Source organism: Epinephelus moara, chromosome 1 (genome assembly GCF_006386435.1).
Source record: "Epinephelus moara isolate mb chromosome 1, YSFRI_EMoa_1.0, whole genome shotgun sequence".
In the NCBI taxonomy this organism is placed as follows: domain Eukaryota; kingdom Metazoa; phylum Chordata; class Actinopteri; order Perciformes; family Serranidae; genus Epinephelus; species Epinephelus moara.
In genome coordinates this window covers 48,153,022-48,172,043 of record NC_065506.1, presented here as the reverse complement: position 1 = coordinate 48,172,043, position 19,022 = coordinate 48,153,022, and the positions used below count along the sequence as shown (strand labels likewise).

Below are 19,022 nucleotides of genomic sequence, written 5' to 3'. Positions count from 1 at the left end.
TAGGCTTTCAGCGTCAACTGTTGCATCATCTCTGAGTTTGAACACATGCACTGTAGACACAGAGCAAACAGACATTACAAGCAGCACAGTTGTCATCTTCCTTCATGAAATGAAGCCACGCTTTGGACCGTTTCTTCCTCTCCACCATGACTTCTTCATGTTGCAAGCCTCCAGCAGCATACACATGTTTGACGACATTATTTTGAAATACGCAACTGTCAGGAACAACAGGCCGTCAGCGATAAAAGAAACAATAAGCTTGGCAGAATCGAAAAATTTGGAACCCGTTCTCAAATCCCATCCTGACCTCATGCAGCGAGAAAGTCACTAAGTTTTCAACCTGAGTGCTTGGCTAAGCTAAATGTGTCCTTGACTCTGACAGCACTGAGAAGAAGAGTATATCAATCACATTCAACCTGGCAGGCAAGACAACAAACAAGTGTATTTTCCAAAACACTGGAGTATTTCTTTAATGCCAGGCCGAGTCATTTTTGCTGAGCAGCTGCCACTGTGTAGCACAAGTGGAGAAGATTCATACAGTCAGCAAACAGACTCAATGATATTCAGTCCTGCAGGAATATTTATCTGAAGCTGCAGATCATCTCTGCAGGACAGGATGTAACAGATTACATTATAAATGCAGATGAAGCTTAAAACTACTGAAGTATAAATCAAACCTAATATGTTTTTGACAGTTCAGCAGAAATAAAATAGGGCAAGACGTTTAATAAACTGCACTGAGGATATTTAAGATTTCAAACAAGTGATCCGTGACTTAATGCGTATCTTCTTCGGGGCTTCCTGCAGCCTATCATAGTGGAGGTCTAAGTGCTTTATTGAAGGTAACTGGACTTGCCTGGGTTTCTTAAAGACATCTGGCCTCTTATCTGAGAAGCCTCGTCAGTTCTGACAGGTGAGGAGTCGCAGGCCAGCAAGTCAAGACACCAAAGTGAGTCCAGCTGCCTTCGATATAGCACCTGGAATAAAGGCTGCCTCCATTAATGGCAGAAAAAATTTGTTACGCTTCATGAAATCTCTAAAGCTTCACGAAAAACGAGCCCAAACGCCATTTCCCACAGCAAAGGGAATTTATTTAAAGGGAAGATTCATCACTTTTTATGTGGACGTCCAGTCAGTGTTGATGAAAAAACAAAAACAAACCTGTTGTCTTTGCATTGCAAACTAGCTACGTTTCTACCAGTGAAAAGGCATCCCAAAATATGAGTGCGGAGGATGTTATACACGAGAAAACATTTTTAAGTGTTTTGACTGACTCTGGTATCCAGCTGTATTTATTTGAGCCAGTTTACAGCTGAAGAAATGCAGTGGAGAGAAGCCGGTGGGGAACTTTGCATTAGCTGAGCTGCTGAGAGCAAACACAGACTGGTGGTGCTTCTGCTCAAATTGCCCTCTGATGTCAACAGAAAGAGGATCATTCTGTTGCAATGAATTTCAGCTGGGCCAGTTTTTGTTGGATGCTGTTGCCGACGACAACCCTGAGAGAAAGTAGTGACAGTAGTGAAATACAGCATGTAGAGCCGGCATGTCACATCTTACTCTGTGAATTAAGGGTTTTATTTCAACCAACTAGAGGGTGTGATTGTTGGCACAGGGTAATGGGTAGGCTCTGGTACTGAGCTTTATGGGTATGGGTGGGTGACGGTTTTCAAAAATGGAGGACCCCTGGAGGACTCTGCTCTCCAGCAATGAACAGCTTACTACATTCAGCAATTCCATGAGCAACTGTATTCAGTAGCTTGCCTTAAGGTTTCCCTACTTTTAACAAGAATTGTTAAGACTGAATGTTGGTCAGATGAGCCTCATTGACACTGTTCAACCTTACGTTTACACTCACAAACTTGTACGCTTTACGATTAAGCCCTATTCGGACGGGATTAGTTTAACGTGGAGACGTGGGGTAAAGTAATTATTACCAGGGATTTTAGTCCCGTCTGAACGTGCCATGTCTGTAATCATTACGGATAATGTCAGTAAAAATTACGGCAACTTTTACCTTCTGTAAAGCGGTCCGGAGAAAATACCTCGGGTGATATTAATCCCGTGCGAACGCAATCCTAAAAATGTAAATATTTCGTCACGTACTGTTTACAACCACTTTTCCACGTTTACAACTAGTTTCCCAAGTTTTTTCGATGATGGAGGCGCTCGAAGAAGCTTTCGTGTTGTCGGCAGTCGTGATAGTGGACATTCTTCTAATGATGGCATAACCCTACGTGAGTGGACATTCTTCTAATGATGGCATAACCCTACGTGGAAGACCAATCAAAAAGGTCGAGAAGAAAGCACTTTTCAGAGCCACGAGACTTCTGGTTGTGTTAGGTAGGCCTAATATAAATCCATATTGCTAATCGTTGAAATAAATGTAAATACAATACATGTAAATGTTAATACAAGACACAACGACAGGGAGGTGACGCCAGGGCCACTCCCATCTCTGGTAGAATTACAGACATTTCTTGTCTTGTGCGAATCTGACATTTATATCACAGACATCCTGTGGTAAACTGACATTAGTTCACATCCCTATGTAAAACTAATCCTGTCCGAATAGTACTTTATAGTCTCAGAATGGTGTTTAACAAGCAGCATTTTCAAACTGAGCACACCTGAGTGCTGCAGCTCCTGCATCAGAGCTCTGACATTACCTTTCTGACTGAAGCACTTCCCACAGTGCTGACAGATGTGAGGTTTTTCCCCCGTGTGGAGCTTCATGTGGTTCCTCAGAGAGCCCGAGTTGGCCAGCAGCTTGGGGCAGATTGTACACTGCACCTGAGGGAGACAGAACTACATCAAAATGCAGCATGTCTTTTCCACTCTCTTTCTAAATACTTTAAGTTCAAACTGCTGTTCGGGGAGACAAAACAAGACCTGCATGCAAATTTAAAGACGTTACGTGAAAGATTTGAAAAGTGTGCTGAGCGGTGCAGAGACGGAAACTGTTTAAAAGTCTGAAACAGCCGAGGGTGCAGGTGCAGCAGCAGATCTGAGGATAAATACAGTACATGAATGAAAAATGAATTTATTAAGCTGCCCACTGTCCTCCTTATTAGAAAAGCAATAACTTAAAAATGTCACCACACATGAGCGGACGAGCTCTTAAAGGCACTGCTGGAGTTTTCTTGCAAACAAACTAAAGCTATATTTTATTCAGTGTTGCTCACCACAGCTCGTTGTGTGTATCCTTGAGCTCTAACAAGTATGTTGAATGTGTTTTCTCTCTTCATGAAACATTTATTAAGCTGATTTTTAAAGCATTTTAAATCCTGTACTGTTTACATGCATGTTTGCCAGCAGGGTGCAACATATTCTGTTGATTTATTCAGTTATACAAAAGTTTGTTATCAATTAAATATTATACTATACTCTACTATATTATACTATATTACACCCATACTATACTTTATTCAGTTCTACATTATACTGCTGTACTATACTATATATTATATTGTATTGTATTACCACCTTTCACCTCGTACTGTATCTTATATCCCATACTATATGATTCATTATATTACGATGACTGGAGGAGGAATTAGTGGACGGCCCGCTCTACCTCTGAGCCACAGCCGCACGTGATTTGATGTGAAGCAGAGTTTTCTATGAGTGGAGCATTTTAAATGTAAATACCACAGCTGATCATGTTCATTTAATTGTAGGAAGCCAAAATTGTGATTGTGATTAAAATTTGATCAATTGTGCAGCCCTAGATGCACGTCCCTGGTTGTTCAATGATGGAGAATCCTGCAGAGAAAGTTGCTATTCCAACATTGTCAACAACTGCCTACACTGCAAAGCAACCCCAAAAAAGCAAGACAGACTCATCAGAGAGTCTGAAAGAGAGTCTGATAATAAACTAATAAAACACGTCTAAACATCAGTGAGCATTTCAGAGATGGAGAGAAAACGTCGCCGATAGTTTAGCCGTCTGCTAACCGAAGCTAAAGGCTCACAGCTGCAGCTTCGTGTTCATGTTTATGTAGCTAACGTTAGCTAGAGCCTCAAATCACAGCGTGTCCTTTGCTTCACTGCCCGCCGCTACAGACCACCTCACCAGGAGGAGAGCAGGCAGCAGCTCTGGAGACTGACCCCCAGTCAGCGGCCACAGCAACCAGAATCCAGCCAGCCCAAACCCCAGCTCTGAGGGACCGGATAACCCCGACTCCCCGCTAGATCAGCAAACTTTCTGTTGCTGCTGTTACACAGGTTAAATCCGGTGCTGCTGCTGACCACCAGCCAACTGTGACACCTGGGGCTTGGGGGGTTTGTGCTGGTCGAAATCAAGCTGCTACAGCCGCCGTCTGAAGGTCTGTGCTGCTGTCTGCTCTCCTTCTGGGGGAGTAGTCCATGGGCCAAGGGACTCCTTGGCTCATTTGTGTTCCGATAAACAGAGAAAGAGCAGGGCAAGGAGGGGCTGAGAGAATTTTCTGTGCAAAACTCTACAATGAAATAAGATTAAATAATGTATAGGAAACACTGGGATACTGTATGAAGTGCTACATATGCCTGCGGTCGTCTGGTGGGAGGGGCTTAGGGCAGAGAGGGGAGAGATGCAGAGCAAGGTGTGTCTTCAAGTTCTGCTGCTGCTTTTTATTTTTGCCTTTTCCAGATTTCTGACGACCCCGGCTTTAATAATATCTTATATTCTCACGTGTGCATTGCTAATAGAGACTGCTATTAATCACCACGGTCACTTTACCATGTAAATGTTTTGCCTCCATATGGTCTTGTATAATTTCTAGTTTTTAATTCTATTCTTATTTTAGTTTTATATAGACCACTCTTTATCCATTTCTTTTATTTAGTTAATTTATCTGTAATTACTTCTGACTTTATTCTTCTGCAGCAAACTGAATTTTCCTGCTAGGGATCGATAAAGTGTTATCTTATCTTTTCTTGGCGTGTTACCTCCACCTGTGGATCAGTGGAAAAGTGTGACGAGATAAAGAACAGAAAAAAAAAAGCTCCACAGCGCTTCTAGAGGTCTGAAACTCCGCAGGGATCCTTTAACAGCGCAGATAAATTGTAACACCCCCCTACCTTAGGAGGCTGTGTGTAAATCATCCTGCTGCAGTGAAGGAGGCGGTGGATGCGTAGGGAGGGGCGGCGAGCAAATGCTTTGCCGCAGTGCTCGCAGACGTAAGGTTTCTCCCCGGTGTGCAGGACCAGGTGCTCCTTCAGGTCCCGCTTCAGGCCATACGTCTTCTCACAGTGAGGGCAGGAGAAGGGACGCTCTCCGCGGTGACTCATCTGCAGATAATACCATTATTATCACAAGTAAAATGTATTATTAACCATCTATTGTTACCATTCACTGGGATGAGTAAATTGCTACCCTGCATGATGACTAAGCTCGTGGCCATCAAGGGAGCAGAGTAAAGGAAAATCTCCCGGTACCCAAACACCCACTGTTTAAAAAAAGACACTGCTGACGTATATTGTTTTTCTGAGGCCATTTAGTTGTCAAGTGGTTGTTTTTTTGGGTTTTTATTATTCCTGCAGAGAACTGAACAAACAGGATAAAATCATACAGGGAGACATCCTAAAAAAAGATAAAGAGAGCAGCAGAGAAGGAAGGAAGGAAAAAGTATTATCTGAGGACACAAGTGGAGGTGCTGGACGAATGACTATTAGTTCTCCACCAGAAAGCATTACAAAGTTTATTACACAACTGTAGAATGTCCTGCTCATTATTGGTACCAAATTAAGAAATGCCTATAAATTACACAGGTGACCCATTGTTTTAAAAAAGTTTAAACTCTCATATAATGATGTCAGCCTTAAAAATCCACTGTCCATCAGGCTCCAATCAGAAACACACCATTGTGGCGATGTCTGACATTATAGAGAGACAAACCTGTGTTTAAGACGGCTAAACTCAAAACTGAGCTCCTTTAACAATGAAAAATGTTCATATGATGTAGTGGATAGTGCCGGCGCCCCATGTACAGGGGCACTGCCTCGCTGCAGCGGCTGCGGGTTCGAATCCGACTCACAGCCCTTTGCTGCATGTCAGTCCCCACTCTCTCTCTGTCTCCCCATTTCACTCTCTGTCCTGTCATTAAAGGCAAAAAAGCCCACAAAAATAATCTTAACAAAAAAAAAGAAAACTCTTCATATTTTGGCAACTGAGTGCTGCAGGGGCGACTTTTTCTGTAGGCCAACCCTGAAGTTAGCGTTGCAATGGGTCCCTCGTCAAAAGGCCTGTCAGATTTTTCCTTTGGATTTTGGATTATTGCAGAAAATAAGCTCAGTGGCCAACAAACATTTCATGAAACGTACACATTTTGTTCAGCGAGATAATCTTCACAAATGAGTACACTTTTAAGATTTTTGAAGAGTGCATGCAACGATGAAGAGTACATGACTATAACTGCAACACCACTAAGCTTTTGTCAACTGCCACAACAGTTTGCAGGAGCTTGAGTATAAATAAAGCGAGGCTGTAATGCCGTGTTCAGCGTGAAGATGTTCTGTAGTCACTTGTCTGCAACCGCCTTTTGTTAGACATATTAGGGCTCTAAAATTCACAGTGGGTTATAACCTGATGTATTTTATATGGTAGAACAAAATGTGAAAGTCTCTGAAGCTTGTGGTAACCACAGATCTTATTTCAGGCATCGAACCAAACCATTTAAAAAACCCACTGACTTTGAGATGAGGGAAAAGGAAGTGCAGACCAAGTATGAAACATGGACTGGCAGCTGGAGAGGTTCCAGTTCGCCTGCGTGCTGCTGAGGTGCCCTTGAGCAAGGCACTGAATCTCCTGCTTGGGGCGCCTGTCTGAGGCAGCCCCCTCATTCTGACATCACTCCATTTAATGCTTGTATCAGTCCTGTTTGTGCATGTGTGTGTATGAAAACAGAGCGGAACAATTCAACTTCCCCTCAGGGATTAATGAAATTCTTCTTCTTCTTCTTCAATAACCAAATTTCATGTTTGAATGTGTTGTGTTTTATAAGCAAAGTATGGACTCTGGATTCGAGAAAGAATTCACAGCGTACCTGATGTGCTCTGAAGCTCTCTGCAGAGGTGTAGCTCTTCCCACACTCCTGGCAGCTGAAGGGTTTCTCTGCTGTGTGGCTGAACTGGTGTTTCTTTAAGTGACCGATCTGGTAGAACTTTTTCCCGCAGCTGGAACATCTGTACCGCCTCTCTCTGACCTCTGGATGCCGTGAAAGAGCTGCCCCGGCATCATGTGCTGCTGCGGTCTCCTCAGCATCAGGGCGGGAGATCTTCATGGGAACCTCCTTCTCTGTGACAGACGTGTCGTCCTCAGCTGAGCTGTGGCTCTGTCCCTCTGTCTGTCCGGGTGGGTCGAGGACGGCAGGGGGTTGCTTCCCCCGGCTGCTCAGACAGTGAACGCGTCGGGGTTTAGCCGCCAGGCGGGAGCTGCAGCGGACGGGAGGAGGTGCAGAGAGGTCTCCTGAGTCTGTCTGTCTGTCTGTGGGTTTACAGTGTGACTGTCTGTCCACAGCAGCTGGACCTGTCCTGTCTGTGTGTCCACCTGTCCTGTCTGTGTGTCCACCTGTCCTGTCTGTGTGTCCACCTGCTGTTGTGATATTATCATTGTCTGTGTGAGTGTGAGTGGTTTTGGCGGCTCTCCTCTTCCTCAGGTGTGTGGTCAGGTGACTCCTCTTGATGCACCTGTGCAGGTTTCTGTGCTGTTCTTCATCCTCCTCTTCCTCTTGTTTATCCTCTGTCTCCTCTCCCTTCTCTTGAACGATTGATATGTTGGTAGCTGCAGTCTCTGGTTCCACTTTGTTTTCTGTCCAACAAAAAGAAATGACAGTAAAGCTGGTTGGTAGAAAATGTGTCGGCAACAATTCTGATAACTGAATTATGATTAAAGTCACTAATTAGCAGCAAACCACTAACTGTGATGTAAAGAAATAGCTGAGTGACGACATCTTGAGCAGAGAATAAAGTCATAAAGAATAACGTTGTGTGTTACGTAAAAAAATACCAATGAAATGCACAAAGGGCACACAAGAGTTATGATCCTCTGCTCGATCCCGACTGGACCAAACCTGACTTGCCTGATTCGGGCCAGGCCTGGCTGTAGTTTCTCATTATTGCCCACAGGCTTGAATCTGGTCAGGTTCTCGCCAATTTAGTTCCTCCTCCATGTAGAGTTTGAGAGTTTGAACGGGATTCAGCGGTATGTTCAGGATGACAGTGACCCTCACTTAATATAGTAAACAAGCTACCTGCACCAACGACAGATTGGAACTGTGCAACATTTTTGCCAACACCAGATATCATAAATTCACCACTTCTAAGCAGAAGATAAAGTTATCTCAAAGCCACACTGGGCAAAGCCTCGCCTCCTCCAGGTGGGCGCCTCCATGTTCACAGCTGCCTGTAAAGAGCTGAAAGTAAAGAGCGCTCACTCTGCAGCTAAATCTTATAAGACAAAAAACGACTAATTGACTTTAAAAGGATAGTGCACCCAAAAATGAAAATTCAGCCATTATCTACTCACCCATATGCCGAGGGAGGCTCAGGTGAAGTTTTAGAGTCCTCACATCACTTGCGGAGATCCAAGGGGAGAGGAGGTAGCAACACAACTCCACCTAATGCAGGCTGACGGCGCCCCAGATTCAAACATCCAAAGACACATAATTGAAACCACAAAATATTTCCATACTGCTCGTCCGTAGTGATCCAAGTGTCCTGAAGCCCCGACATAAAAAGTTTGGAAAAACGTCATATGAACTCTGTTTTTAGCCTCATTGTAGCCTGTAGCTCTGACTGCCTCTCTGTACACCGCGCTCACATGTGTGCGCTTGCACGTGAGACCAGCGAAAGCGCTTTGGGGTTGCATTTTTGATGTATGAAAGGCGCTATATAAATAAAGTTTGATTGATTGATTGAAAGCACGTGAACACACATGAAGGTGATGCCCATGTTTCACGGTCTCACGTGAGCGTGGTGCCCAGAGAGGCAGTCAGAGCTACAGGCTACAATGAGGCTAAAAACAGAGTTTAAATGACGTTTTTCCAAACAACTTTTTATGTCGGGGCTTCAGGACACTTGGATCACTACGGATGAGCAGTATGGAGATATTTTGTGGTTTCAATTATGTGTCTTTGGATGTTTGAATCTGGGGCGCCATCAGCCTCCATTAGGTGGAGTTGTGTTGCTACCTCCTCTCCCCTTGGATCTCTGCAAGTGATGTGAGGACTCTAAAACTTCACCTGAGCCTCCCTCGGCATATGGGTGAGTAGATAATGGCTGAATTTTCATTTTTGGGTGCACTATCCCTTTAAACAATCTCAGTCGACTGAGAGGTTTCCATCTGATGATTGGAATCTTTGACTCTCAGGGAGCCCTGGCGTCAACTGTTCAGCAACCTAACAGCCTGGGGGAAGAAGCTGTTGCAGAGACAGGTGTTTTGCGACTTGATGCTTCGATAATGTTTTTTAAGTGAAAGGAGCGAGAACAGAGCACGAGCGAGATGGATGGTGTCCTTAAAGATGTTTTGGGCTTTCCTTTTACAACAAGTGGTGTAAGACTCATGAATTGATGGTAGTTCTGAGCCAATGATTTTTCCTGCTGTCTTTACAGTCCTTTGTAAACTGTCTGCAGTCGCTGCCAAACCACACAGTGTTACAGCCTGTCAGACACTCTCGATGCAACATCGATAAAGTTCACTAGTGTTTTGATGTTCGTAACAGACCTCTTGAGATGCTTCAGAAAGTTGACCGAGGTTCTGCCAGGTTCCAATCTTGCTCAACTGTTATTGGAGCACATAGCGATCAAGGGCACAACCAAGGAAGGTTCAGTTGCATGGTGAAAGTGAGACTAAAAGGAAACCAGTCTTAACGCTGGTGGTGTCATTACTCTGCACTTATAACATTTACTTCATGATGACAATTTAAAATAAACTAGAATTAACGCAGTGTGGTTGTGTGCCTCCAGCCACGGCTATCCTCAGCACGGACGCAAAAATCTTATCGATTTCCATTTTAATTGCTAGTTTTTGTTTTATTCTTTCATATTTTTATTCATTTTAAAGCTTATTTTATCTACTTGTTGTTGTACTTGTTGCCTATATTACAACAATCTTTTCTCCCTCTGAATCCAATAAATATTTGCTTCCACAGCAATTTAATTTCCCTGCAGGGATCAATTGTTTCTTATCTTATTATCTTTCATTTGGTATCCATAATTGTTTGGGAGATGCATCCATGATTTATAGGCTCGATCTGTTCTCAGATCTCAGCGCCGTACAGGAGCAGGGGTTTAATAACATATCCACAGCAGAGCCAGAGTCTGCTGCTGCTGCTGCTGGGTGCTCTCTGCATGAAGGTCCTCCTTAATGTCCCATCAATCACAGCACGTAAATGTTGCTACAGGATTAGCAGAGCTGGGGAGCATATTATTCCTTCATAACAAATGTGCTTTAATGATTTTGTTTTCTTGCTCAGTGCTTTCATTTGACCCATGTAGTTTGCTTTCACCAGAAATGATTCATCTCCTAATGATTAACCTCCTGCTTCAGGTGTATTTCCACTGATCACGAAGGTTTTTCTCCACAAATGAAGCTAATGGACGTTTGTGATGTTAGATAACGATGACGTGGAACTTCTGCCTTTATCACTGAAATTGATGCTCATTCATCCTTTGTGTTTATTTGTGCCATTTCATTCAGCTATAACTGAGACTGTAATTATAACACTGGATGATAATTGAGGTTTTCTGGGGTCAATGTTGTTGTAAAATGTCTCTCTGGCTCCTCCGGTTGGAGAGCGTGACGTCAGCTGAAGCAGAGTCTGGTGACATTAATCAGAACCATATAACCTTGTATGGTATCACATTCCTGTGAGAACTATCAGAAGGGTTTGTCATTAACATTAGCTAATAATCACAAATTTAGGTTGCCAGACTGTGAGAAGGGCTCAAAAATCGTGGATTTAACCAAGTTGAAAGCGTCTCTCAGCTCACTGTATATTTCTGTCAGAATCAGTAAAACAGCTCTGATAAAGCCACAGTACACAAACAGCAGGCAGACACAGTTAAAGTCTAACTGGTGAACATGTAGAGGAGCATTTAGCAGCTAAAGAGACAGATATTTCCCTCAGGAGTTGGTGGAGACCAAAAACAGAGCTAAAAGAGAGAGACGATTGGACCAAATGAAAAATAATGTTGCTCCAAATGTGCCATAAAACGTCATAGTTAGGGATGTCAGTTTCGCTTAATTTTGCTTTCGAAATGCCGACATCCATTAACCAGAAACTAACTAGGTAATTTTTAAGAAGAGAAATTACGTGAAATACGAGAGTCATTCCTTTTAGACTGGCGTTCCCTTGGCTCAGTGAGCTTCAGCACTGATTTCAAAGCATTATCCATTTATTGGTGGTGAAATCTTAATGTTTTGTGTTGTAAATATTTTCACTTTTTTTAAATTTCCTGTTGGCTTTGCTAACAGACAGTCAGCTAGCTGCATTAACATATGGAAACACGCCCACTGCCCACCCTCCACTGGTTTCTGACACTGCGTCCACACTGGTCAGGAGGGAGGTAACATGGAGCTAGTGGCGTTGCTCATTCGGTGATGACGCCGTCCCTGTGGTGGAAAGTGTTGCTGAGGAAACTCTGTGTCCATCCTCAGTAATCTGCTTCATTTTGAATCGCAAAACCCTTTAAGCGTTCTTTACTATGCTAGCAAGACACTGCTGGTTGAGATGGTGATACTAGCGGTAATGACTGAATGAGCAGCACCGCCAGCTAACTAGCATCACAGTGCAAAATCAACTTATAGACCAACATGCATAACTGGTCTAAAATATTCTCAGCTGACACCCCAAGTCAAAATATGTGTGTGATTTTAAGCTTGTCGTAAAGTTCTGCCACCAGTGGCCAAAAAATTAATCAGAGGTTTGTTCACATGCTGCATTTAACGCACCCTCAAATCCATTGTTGTCCCCAGAGATGTGCAGAAGGTGCGTTTAAAACTGACGCTGTAGTGCAAAGTGGCAGCAGTGACCAAGCCAGTGGAACACATACATGCACTAACATGCACGTGTGGCTGAACCGCCTGCTGCAACAAACCAGACAGGCTGACTTCACTCTGTGCTCAGGACTCCATCACTTCACTGTATCTGTGCAGAGCAGGTGGTGATTTGCTGCTGTATTAATGCTCTGAATGTCACATACAGAACCTTTCATGAGATGTGAACATTTTCAGCTGCAGGCTGAAAGCAAAGTGTTAATTTATATTTTAAAATAAACCATGAAACCTGCAGTCACGTCCTGAACAGACACACTGCTTTGGTAGACGATAAACAACATTTAATGAAAACGTTGGGATTTCGAGTACTTTTTAATAAAAAGTAAAGTTTTTTTTAAGAGCAACTAGAGATGCTTGAAAATGCATCATAAAAAGGTTTTGTTTTCTCTTTTAATAAAACTGAATGACAGGTTTTATCACCTACAGGTGGAAAATGATCCTTTTCTTGGGAATAAACCTGATAATTACTTATTAAATGTGTCTCAGACTTCAGTGTGAATACAAAGTTAATGAATTTATCTAAACCCACCTGTCTGTGTGTCTATATGTGTGTGTCTGTGTGTGTGTGTGTGTGTGTGTGTGTGTGTGTGTGTTTACAGCTGTCACCTATACGTCCTGTGGAGCTGTCCTGTGCATCAGGTTTGGCTGTCGTCTGACTTTTTCCCACGGTGTCTTCGTACAACAGTAGCTCTGTCCCTGGCTGGATGTCCTGACACACACGCAGACACACATCCACACACTCGCCCGCACACACCTCTCCACAGGCACACTGCACTGCCACGTTCTGCTGGCCTCGGTTTCGCGCCTGGCAGGCAAATCTGGGGGAAATCAACACAAATAGATGTAAACAGAAAGATGTTAAGCTGAGTGTAAATGTGGTGCACTGAGCCGAGTGCTTCCTCACATCTGAGTTTCAAGTTTCATCCCTGTGGGTGTTTGTATGAAACAGTCAGAGATGAAAGAGAACATAAAAGACCTACAAAGTTCATATAATGAATGTGAGTTGAAATATGATGTGGAAGTATGGGCAGTATGATCATGGACAGCGGTTCAAACTGTCCCCTGTGGCTCATCACAGGAAACTTGGTGGCAGTAAATGACTGTGCAATTTTTTTCCAGTTTCACACTCTGGCAGAGAAAAGTAGGGCAGCTTTAAATCAGAACACAACACAGCTCACCGCCCGCAGCAGGAGGAAGTATTGGCACTACATACACAGCCAGCAGTGGAAGACGACACACAAACCACAGTGTAGACAAAACACAACACACTCACACACAAATGCCAGAAAAATGTTGGCACTGTTACGTCTCTGTAAACCACGGATATGTTAAATTTGCACAGCGTCATGTTGCGGATACGTTGAGACTTTATGCTTCAGTTACGCTGTGGTTACACGTGGTCAGGCTGAGGCACAAAAAACACTTGGTTACGGTTCCGAAAAAAAATCATGTTTTGGCTTCACTCTTTTAAACCTGGATAGACATCCATTTTCTTGTGCTGCGTTCAGGTGCCTTTCACAAACATTTAAAAATTTTAAAAACTTAAAATGGTTTGATTTCTACAGAAAACTTCAGAAAAAGGCAATGAGCATTATTAGAGAAGTGTTATTAAAGAATTATCAAAAAAATAGTGAAATGCCAAGTTCTAAATATACATTTAAAATTACGTTACAGAACGTAGATATAGATATTATTTTATTTAATTTTTAGCAATCTTTTTCGGGTAATTTTGACGGGTTTTTGCCTTTAAAATTTTCTCTTTTGCTATTTTCAGGTAATTTTCTTGTTGTTTTTTTACTTTTCTTTTTTGCTTATTTCTTAGGTAATTTTCTTGTTTTTTACTTTTCCTTTTTGCTTATTTTTTGGGTGATATCTTAGTTACTAAACTTTTTACTATCTTGCCAATGTTCGGGCCATTTCATGAATTTCTAATTGCTTTTTTTCTGAGTTAAGAAAAAAAAATCATGCCAATTTGCTCAGGTTTCAAAGGGTTAAAATACTTGGTTTTGGGGACACAATCCCTGCTTCTCAAAGCACCATCCTGCTTTGTAGAGAAACATGTGATCCAGCAGCCTAAAAAGCTGCTGGATCACAGCAATGACTCACAAAATCACAACTGGTGTTGTTGTTTGCTGGTCTTGAACAGTCGTCTGCAGCTTGGAAGGCATGTTGCCTAAATGTCACGCCATCCACCATCCCCTCCACCTCCTGATGACAAACTCAGCTCATATTCTATGTCACTTTAGAAATGTTGATAAGTTATGTATGAAACATGACAGATCCCTGGTTGGCAGAAACATACAATGCCAACATTTTCTTCTGGCAACTGGGCTGCACACTCTTGAGGGAATTCACAAAAGGATTGTGTGCCTTCTGCGTCTGCTAAACCTGCACAAACAGGACAAAAGAAAGCGTGTAATCCTCAGAGCACCTTGCAAAGCGTGAAGTGAACCCATAACTGCGCTGCCAAGAAAACAGCATCTCAGTGCTCCTGTGAAATTCTCTCGTATTTAAATGAGGTAATATGCAGACATTTGGCACAACGTTGGCCCCTTTGTATGCAAATGAGCCTCAGTGCAAGAACGGTCCAAGTCCAACTGGTGGTGACTGAAGCGCACTGACAGACTGGTACATTATTTAATACCAACTACAGTTTCTCCCTGTCACGCTTAAATTCCTGAGCAAAAGTCGGTCAGGTCCTGTCACTGGCTGTCTGAAAATTTTTACTTTTCTTTGTCTCTCTTCTTTGTTCTTGGCACCAAGGAAACATTTATACTTTGTCACATGGATAACTGCAATCAGACACAAATCAGGGCAACATCTTTTGTGAATCGGACCTTAGAGGCATACTTCGGCAAGTTTCATCCAGCTTTGTATCAAAACAATGTACGCAGGAATGTGTTACTGAACTTTGTTAAACTTCCCTCCATCTTGCCAGAGCCCAGATGTTCCTGTTCATTTGCCCACAGCTTGCGAAACTCTGCAGGGGCTGTTTGCTCAAACGACAGATCGTAGATCGTTTTTACATGCCCTCTACCACGGACACAAAGAGTATAGAAACAAAACTCAGACCAAACAGTAAACTAAGCAGCACTGATCAGATATGAACCAAGATTATGTTACTGCGTTGAATATGACCTGTTTCAAATGTTTTCAGAAACATATTTTAACTTAATGTTTAACTACAATACGAGATAATTTGATACCAGACAGCTGCCATATTGTTTTCAGACAGGCAACTCACATGGGACCCAGCGACGATGATAGATTTAAGTCCAGGACTAAGAAATAAATTTCATTTTGCATTTTACTGACAATAAATCAATCCATTACTACAGTTAGATTATCCAAGATGGATAACAAACATCAAGATTTATGCTGGCACAACTGCTCTGGGACTGTCCAGCTGTGAAAACACTCTGGTTAGAAGCGATGTCTCTGATGTTTTTCGATGTGAATTTCCCAGTGTGCCGCAAAGCACATTTGCTGGGCCTGAAGTTGGACAGTAATGTTGGAGTCACTGTCGACCGCCTATGGACGTTGGGTTGCTCATCAGATTTAGATTCAGATTCAAACAACTTTATTAATCCCACCAGATGGCAAAAATTTACAGAGAATTAAAAAGACAAATTGCAGAGGGAATAAAAGAGTTTGAATAGCGGTTAGTTTTACAAGCAGGTAAAATGTAACGACGCCCTGATGGCAGCAGAGAAAAGTCGCCTGCAATAACACGTCCAGAGGAAGCTAAAATACTTTCTGGAGGATTTGTTGATTGTAAAAACTGGTCAGTTCCAGTTGTGTCACTGCTGTGATCTTAGAGCAGATTTTAACAGTGCTGTTTAGACTGTTTCTGTCTTTCAGGAGTAATGGTTTCTGTCTGTCTGTCTTTATCTACTAAAAGACTAATTCCTCTAAACTGGAGGGAGCGTAAAGCAGCCTGCTTCAGTGGGGACTCCTGGCTGAAGGAATACCAGGACTAAAAGACTTTGATAGGAGCCTGGAGGACCACTGGGACAGTCTGTACACTTATAAAACAGCAGCCTCCAGTTCAATGGATGTATGAGATCCAGTGAATGTTACATAACATTCTTAATGTCACCCTTGCATCCCCCACCATCTTTTCTTTGAGTGACTGTTTTGTTTTTCCTGTTCGTTTCTCATGCAGTGTTTTAATCTGATTTTCCCTTGTTGAATGTGTGTTAAGTCTGAAAGACAAACAACAACAATAAAACCGTTAAAAAAACACAATAAATCAAACCAATCCAAGCGTCTAAAATATCTGCAAATCAGATACAGATAACAAACAGCCCCAGGTGCCTCTGTGTGCAGACTTACTTGATCCAGACGGCTCTTTGTAGGAAAGTTTCTTTATTTGCTGCGATCTCCATCAGCACCTACAGAACACAACACACAAGTTTACTTTGCTGCCTAAATAACCAGGACAGGTCCTCACACAGGATCTTATCTTCCACTTAAAGTTCCTGCACACTGACGCTTTAGTGCAACTTTTACTGAGACACAACTCCTGGGCTCAGACCCTGTTACTGTGGATGACATCATGTTTCATGAATGAGCCATGAACCTACTTGCTGTGTCTACAGCGACAGGCTGACAGGTGCTTCAGGTACTTTTATATAAATGTTCCTATCAGTGATGATTACTCTCTGTGTCTGACTCAGTCCCACTTAGTATGAAATAAAAATGTACTGATAGGCAGGCTGTGCTTTGATTGCAGTGCCCTTGTAAATTATCACTGGTACATCTTTTTATCTGTGAAGCTGCTGCGACTCTTTTTCTCCTCATGTTTTCTACTGTACAAGCTCGGTGGAAATGACAAGGACTGATTCATTATCTTCCCACAGGGTCAGCACTGTCTGCAACAGGAGATAAAATGCTTTCAAACTAAGAAACTTTCTGCTGGTGAAGGTAAAATCATGAGATACTTGGAATTTACACTGGACAACTAACAGCACAGAACTTTAATGAAACTAATTTCAGTTGCATTTCTATTTTTATATGGACGGTTTCTTTGTTACAGAGTGCTCATTACTGTGTGTTTGATGCTTGTTCAGGTGCAGCCATGATTCAGGCACAAACAAATGATAATTGCAGGTTCCTGTACAGGCTAAATAAAATTTGACTGCCAGTTCATTGTTCTCTCTCAGCTCCCTGAAAGAAAATATGCAGTTAAGTTGAGCATGAAGAGAAAATACTTCACGATCATATACACCCGAGATAGCACTAAAACAAAATGATGGTCTTAATACATGCACTTAATGGGCCTCAGGGTGTCAGCTGCTTGATGGAGGAAAAAATAATAATTGGAATTGAGTTTCAAAGTGGACACTGAGGCAAAATATGTTAGAAGGGGCAACAAAGACTTTATTTATATATATCTGATGAAGTTAAATGTCTCAGTGTTGACAGCAAGTTGATGGTGTTTTAGCCATGATTGGTCAATCATGTGGTCCAGACTGAAATATCTTAACAACTACAGGATGGATTAGATTTGGCACAGACATTCTTGTTCCCCAGAGAATGAATCCCACTGACTTTAATCATCCTCTGACTTTTCCTCTCGCTCCACCATCAGGTTGATATTTGTGGTGTTGAGTAAAATGTCTTGTCAACTATCAGACAGATCGCCATGAAATGTAGTTTAGCATTTATTTTCCCTTCAGGATGAACTGTAGTAACTTAGGTGATGCTCTGACTTTTCATCCCATCATCAGCTCAACATCAATACTTGGATTTATGACCAGTTACCTGCAGAGCTACTGACGTCCCCATCAACCACAGCTGTACTTTGTCTTTACTGCTAATTGGCAAATCTAAAATCTAAAATGATAAACATGGTATCATCACACCTCCTCAAAGGTCCAGTGTGTAGGATTCATGATGATATATTGGCAGACATAGGTTATAATATTCATACGCTTTCATTAGTGTATAATCACAAAGGTACAACCAAGAATTGTGTTTTGGATTCCTTAGAAAAAGCTGTTTATATCTTCATACGGAGCAGGTCCGGGTCCACAGTGTATGCCATGTTGTTTCTACAGTAACCAAACTGGACAAACCAACACTGGCTCTGGACAAACCAATTGTGTTTTTGCATTGCCAATGTTTAACGACAGCATATATGCACCTTCTTTGTGAACATGCTGTCATGTCACTGACACAGACTCTTAAGCTGCTTTCACACCGCTGTGCTGTAACCACCCTGACAACTGCCGACCTGCGAGAGCGATCCCCCAAAAGCAGTGTTTTTAAAAGCTGCCGCTCCGGTTCAGGGCTGCGATGACAAGAAGGTGCTTCAGTAAACGTCACTGTCGTAAATGCAAACTAGCTTATAGCTGCATACTGTAGCAAGACAACAAAAATCTCTTGTCCTTGTAAGGTGATACCATCGTGATGTTGAACTCAGAGTATTTAGACAACAACATTATCAGCTCCTTCATCTCGTCTTCTTTCTGCATCCTCAGTGCCCACCCTGTACTGTTTTATTGGCCAGAAATTCAACACACAACTTTGCTCTGTGTGGCAGAAAAAAGTTTGTCCTTGTGTACGTGGGCGGCAACAGCTTCATACCCCTGGCGCCATGTTCGAAACCACCTTTCCCTCACTAAAATGACACAAGTCACCACGAAGTGGTGTTAAAGCGCCCTTGTGTTGTTTACAGATCCATCTTAGAATCAGCCCTGACTTTCACAGCGACTCTTTGGTCCCAGAATTTAAATGTGTAGATCAGGAATCAACTGGTGGACAATACTGTCTAAGTGGTAAAATTTAACCTTTATTTAACCAGAGGAAAACAGTCACGTTGAGATAGGATATCTCTTTTTCAAGTGAGCCCTGAAAATCTTTGTCAGACATTTTGAAGAGACACAGGTTTCCAAAAATTAGGTGCAACAGTTTAAAGCTTGAGTCATGTTGTTTGCAGTAAGTGCTCTTCATTCTAATAAACCTTAAAGTACTTGGTTTCCTG

At 42.4% G+C, this 19,022-nt stretch overlaps 1 protein-coding gene across 2 annotated transcripts in view; it reads right to left on the bottom strand.

Moving 5' to 3' along the window:
- Positions 1-19,022, bottom strand: part of znf408 (zinc finger protein 408) — a 32,036-nt gene that overhangs the window by 9,922 nt on the left and 3,092 nt on the right. For both annotated transcript variants that reach the window (XM_050049311.1, XM_050049226.1), the window contains 5 exons: positions 16,370-16,428; positions 12,641-12,852; positions 7,023-7,786; positions 5,059-5,268; positions 2,667-2,790 (listed from right to left, as the gene is read on the bottom strand). In XM_050049311.1, coding sequence (XP_049905268.1) covers positions 2,667-2,790; positions 5,059-5,268; positions 7,023-7,786; positions 12,641-12,852; positions 16,370-16,428 — 1,369 coding nt within the window. The remainder of the gene's footprint in view (positions 1-2,666; positions 2,791-5,058; positions 5,269-7,022; positions 7,787-12,640; positions 12,853-16,369; positions 16,429-19,022) is intronic.